Source organism: Montipora capricornis, chromosome 12 (assembly GCF_036669925.1).
Source record: "Montipora capricornis isolate CH-2021 chromosome 12, ASM3666992v2, whole genome shotgun sequence".
Classification (NCBI taxonomy): domain Eukaryota; kingdom Metazoa; phylum Cnidaria; class Anthozoa; order Scleractinia; family Acroporidae; genus Montipora; species Montipora capricornis.
The window spans coordinates 9,572,562-9,577,988 of NC_090894.1; the positions used below are offsets into that span (position 1 = coordinate 9,572,562).

The 5,427-nt window shown below is 38.4% G+C and overlaps 1 protein-coding gene across 1 annotated transcript; it reads right to left on the reverse strand.

Moving 5' to 3' along the window:
* Positions 1–365: 365 nt before the first annotated feature.
* LOC138026596 (protein cornichon homolog 1-like) lies at positions 366–4,427 on the reverse strand. Its single transcript, XM_068874013.1, has 5 exons — positions 4,308–4,427; positions 4,166–4,234; positions 2,004–2,116; positions 1,431–1,574; positions 366–792 (listed from the first exon to the last, which is right to left on the reverse strand). Exons 1-5 carry the CDS (start codon positions 4,380–4,382, stop codon positions 768–770), a joined length of 426 nt encoding a protein of 141 aa, XP_068730114.1. The 5' UTR covers positions 4,383–4,427; the 3' UTR covers positions 366–767.
* Positions 4,428–5,427: the final 1,000 nt, after the last annotated feature.

A 5,427-nucleotide genomic window follows, 5' to 3' on the forward strand; every position in this document is an offset into this window, starting at 1 on the left:
TATTGCCTGCAAAAATCACTGTTTCTCAAGAAAGATGTTTGAAATATATAAAGTCTGAGAAAACAATAAATCCAAGAAAAGATAGGAAATGGGAGTTGTAGCTTGCAGGCCCCTGCCAAGACAAGCAAACATTAGGGGGTCAGTCTTCCACAATTTGCTGCGTACTGAGAGATCAAACAAAGCAATAGCCTGCTTGTACGTGTAGCCGTACCCTCCCCCCCCCCTCCCTTCCCCCAAAACGGGAGGAGGAAATGTCTTCAAAATGGTAGGGGTTGCACCCTACCAACCCCGCCCCATTTTTCTGCAATCCAAGCCTCACTTAATGAACTAAAGTCCAATAAGGTACATCTAGAAGGCCAATGCTGTGAGGTCATGTGTACATTGTCTTTTTGCTTTAACCAGCACCCACAGTATTTGCAAACCGCAGCTTCAGCCACTTTGAAAGTTCAATGCATGGGTTCGTCTCAACCATTTTCGAGCAAAAGAGAGACAAAGCGACGGGGATACAAAATTAATGAAACAGTGTTACAAACGCTGCCTACGTGATAAAGTTCGTAACAATCAAAGTATTTAGCTCTGATAACTGAGAAACTGCATTGAATCTATTATCATATAAGAAATTATGTGCTTGAACTGCTTTTAAAACACCATTACATCCGATCACTTATAAAAACAAGCTCTTCAGCAAATAGTAATCAAATCGTCAGGATCCTGCATCCTGTCTGTTTCTTCTGATCTGTTGTTATTTGTAGGTTTTAAATATCCTGTCATGCCAACAATGCGTACATCATCCTGATATGAAGGCAAACAAAAAAAATATCATTGATTCAACTCAGATTGAACAAACACATAGGGTTTTCAAATAATACTTAAGTAGTCAAAAGTGCTTGCTTTGTTAATTTCACCTCTGAATTGGTTAGATTTCCGAGTCTTCTCAGATAATGGTATAAACTGAAGGCCTTGCCTCACAGACCGTTTTCACAAAATTCTGTGGGACAATCAATAAGGACACACTACTTGCAAAGGCCACCATGGTGTGGTGGTCTAGCCGTGTAAAAGGTACACTTTACTTGGAGCTTTGCTCCATTCCATGACCCCGGCCACCTGGGTGGTAAAAATCAAAATTAATTGACTCTTCCAGGGTTAGAGGTTGGTCATACTAATAATATCGGCTGGTATTTTTTTACAGGTCACAGGTCATTGTTTTACTAATACGGAAAGTACCATAAACATGCCTAAAAGCCAACCTTAGGTCTAATTAGGCCTAAACAAAAATTTTGAGGCCTAAGGTTAGCTTTTATGAATGTTTAGGATACTTTCTGTATTGGTAAAGCAATGACCTGTGAACTGTAAAAATACCAGCCAAATAACATTGCTTCCAACTAAATACTGTCTTGACCTGTGTTGCCATTCACACAACTCATACTTACCTATACAGATAATAAAAGAAGCTTAGTAGATAAAAGGTCAGTTTGATCCATCCTTCCCTTTGGCAGCGAGTCATTTCACTGGCATTCATAACTTCTGTTGGGTCATAAAGACCAGGCACACTCATAACTGGTCTGTTAGTGTATCTGTTTTAAGATATTAAAATGGCAAACTTTTATAAGGAAAATGATGTATTCTAAAAAATAACTCACTTATGTCAAAGAGAATATCCAAATTCCTTGAGAAGAGCAATCTGTGGGTGAAAAAAACCTACGAAGCTCTTTGAGGATACTTAAAATCTTGTAGTCCATATTGAACGAATGCAAAAATGGCCGCCAACAAATTATTCTTTTGTCTTTGTGTTAATTAGCCTGACTAGCCTCGTTCACACGAATAAAATTGAAAGAATTTGGGCTGTAAAACGAGGCTAGTTAGGCTAATTAACACAACGACAAAAGACTAATTTGTTGGCGGCCACTTTTGCATTCGGTCAATTATCCTATCAAAAATGACACTTTGGATTTTACTCTCACACTGTCAAACAACAGAATGATGATTTCACTCTTCAGTAGTACCTGTGAATATTGTAGACTATAAGGGGAAGATTAAAAATAAATGCTATCCACTGTCCTCCAGCCAGTAAGAGCAGACTAATAAATAAATGGATGCCATATTCTGGTAACACGAGCTGCAATAAATAATAAGAGTACATAGTCTTAAGCTTAAACGATTGAGCACATACTTGTATGCTATACCTAGAGTATTTGGGAGAGTGAAAAGCAATTCAAACCAGAATAAAACAAGGCTATGTTTTTTGTAATAGGAGACAACAGGAGTACCCTGAGAAAAGTCTTTGGAGCAGACTGAAGAAAAAACCCACTTTTTTAATAAGAAAAAATTGGAACTTTATTTTCACACGATCATGTTTAAAGCTGAATAGCTCGTGGGGTTGTGCACAAATGAAATCAAATCATATTGGTTTTTGAGGAACGGGGAAAACCAGAGTAACAGGAGAAAAACCTCTCGGAGCAGAGAAGAAAACCAACAAACTCAACCCACATATGACACCAGATCTGGGAATCAAACCCGGGACACATTGGTTGGAGGCTAGTGCTCTCACCACTGTGCCATACCTGCTCCCTTAACCGAAAGGTCTAAATGTCTTAAGCCATTGACTCCTGGATTTGAGGCTCAAATAATTATCAAGTAGAAGATACATGGAGGGAGTGGGGTGAAATACCTGGATTTTTTAGGCTTCTTTGATGCCGTGTAAGACCTTCATGAGGTTTATAAGGTTTTATGAGGCTTGCTACTGTTTAACCCATTGACTTCTCCTTCGTCCTGCCCTCCCTTCCCCCCCCCCCCCCTCCTCCAGGCTCCAGATGGCTCTGTGTTAGCGCTGCGCAGCACAGGCAATCACATAGTCATGGGTTTGGGTTACACTGAAGCGCAGATTTCCTTGCTTGCTATTCTTTGATACTGCCATGAACGTTTGCTCACAAACTCAATACAATCTGCAGTATAGGGCTTTGATATATATCTCCCTTGACAAAATAAACTTATGTGACACCTGTGTACAGGAAAAGAACCTAATGCTCTGTTAACACCAAACCTTAACCATGTTTTGATGAGGTTTAGTTATACATGGTTTCAAAGTGTTTTCTTTTTAAATCATGAATACTGATTTTTGTTGACTACAAATTTAGTACAGATCAAAGCATGTATTGAAACTCACAGGTCTGAATCTCACGTAAAAGCCAGTCCTACATTTTTCTGTGATTGATTTTCATTTTGTTAAGCTCAGGTTAATTGAAAATGTCTTGTTAGTGTGAATGAGGTACAAGACTCACTATTGAAGGTAAGTGCTCTAAGTCACCACTGCACAAACTCTGCTTTCCACGTCTATTAAGCCCTTTTAATTTTGCCATAAATGCTTGTACCAGAATATAAGTGATCATTTCAAATATATATTACAAATAATGAAAGTCTGACAATGGAAAATTATGATGTCTCTTCAAAGGAAAAAAAGAAGGCAGGTGTTTTACACTAGGTTGTAATTGTCACCTTTACAATAATTTTGCATAGTATATGTAGAAATAGAGAGATTCAGATTTGCATTTATGGCTCATGACAACAGGCCACTGCTTGTCATAAAACCATAAAAATACTCTAACCTACTGCTCAGTCTTTTAGCACTTTCCTGTTCCAGAAAGATGTGGCTAACAAACATGAAATGAGCTGAAATTAAATTGGTTCATTTAAGTTTGATAAATAGAAAAACTCAGCTTGGTATGCTAAGTTTGCCCCATACAACCCTCTAAAATCTCTCATCACCACCCCTCCACCCAAAAAAAAAGGCTTAAATTGGTATGCAGTAAAATAAAAGAATCCTTTTGGCCTACTTTAATTCACATGCATTTTCTTTCTGTTTCAACACAAAAAAACAATAATTTTAATGAAATTTGGATGGAATTACTTTTACCTAACCGAAAACGTTGACTGCACCATATAACCTTAGATTTGGTTACACTGAAATAAAAGATAAATAATTAAGTTTGTCTTTTAGATTCCGCCCCACCAATTTCTTTCATGCAAGATATATTTGCACAATGAATTGACAAGTTTTTAGAACCAATACTTATGCCCCCACGAAACCTTAAACCTAACTATGGGGCACCAGAAAACGATTAAATATGTTCACTGAATCGCTTAAACAGAATAAGTTTTCAAAGTTTACCGGATTCAAGTTGTTGCAGAGATCCACCGGATTTTTGTAGTCCGTTTTCAGATCGTCGAAGGCAATGATCTGACGAAACCAACAGATGAAAGCGTTAAAGAAAAGTGTAAATAATGCGTGCAAATGGTTTGCATGTACTCACATTCCATATCGCGAAAAAGATCAAGGCAATGCAGACAAGAATCGCCAAAATAAAGGCTAACACTTCGAACGACATGCTGCTTTGACACTTGTCACGCCGGCCAGGCCACGTAGCCAAAGTCGCCAGGTCACTAAGGGAATGGCAAAGAGTCCCCAACTACGTAAGACACGCCAAATAATAATTACTTAATTTCCCAATATTCATTTATCCGTATACATTTACGTAATTTCCTTCCTCTATATCTATTTACCTCCATTTATAGAGATTGTACAAGGCATTGGTTACTTTTAAAAGTGGAATAGGGAGTATTTCGAAGTATTTAGAGACTTCAGAGCACTCGACACCGTTTTACCTCCTTTGTTCTTCTCGTGGACATTCCATCTCGCTATGCTTGTATGCCCATCACAGTTTTTAAAAATCTATTTTTTGGTTTCGCAAAGCTATTTTAAGTTCTCGTTCCCAAAGCCACGGATATTTAAAATTTCGTTACCTCATTACAACTGGCCAATCAGGTGCATCTCTAAGAATAGCTGTGTAACTAAGATTAGTTGGTCCGTGTATGGATGATACGTTCCCTTACCTCATCCTCTCTTGCCCCCAGTTGGACTGAGGTCTTGACAAAAATGTTAGTTTGCATTCTGTTTTCATTTTCAACGAGGGACGTTTCTTTGTTTTTCATGTAAGTTAACCGTGACTGGAAAAAACAACCATTAGCCCTGAAAAGGCAAATTTTCAAACCTTAGTCGTGAAAGCTATCCTCCCATTGAGACCCTCTCAAGATAGAATTTAAGGAAAGCTTCCTATTCCTATTTTGGGATGGGAATTCCTAGTTTTTCCTAGTTTTGGCCTCTGTCTTTGTTATTTTCCTATTTTATGGGAGTGTCATTTGTCACTTAACACCCTGGTAGATGGAAGTAGCTGAAGGTAAATGAACGTAATTGAAGGCAGATGATAATGTGATGAAGGTAAATGAATGTTTTCATAAGTGTCAGACCACCCAGTCCTAGCACTCGTGAACCGCCATGATTACAACAAAGCATTTTAGACGTCCCAGTCGCCATGAAACCATCTCTCACCTCTGTCTCGAGAAGACCAGACACGCACGGTTCTTACGTTACGT

Bases quoted from the DNA above. Each gene is read 5' to 3' on its own strand.
- LOC138026596 (XM_068874013.1), bottom strand. From the start codon at position 4,382: ATGTCGTTCGAAGTGTTAGCCTTTATTTTGGCGATTCTTGTCTGCATT. The intron at 2,117-4,165 runs GTAAACTTTGAA...TATTTATTGCAG, and splicing joins TCTGCAACAACTTGAATCCG to CTCGTGTTACCAGAATATGG. The intron at 1,575-2,003 runs GTACTACTGAAG...ATCTTAAAACAG, and splicing joins ATAGTCTACAATATTCACAG to ATACACTAACAGACCAGTTA.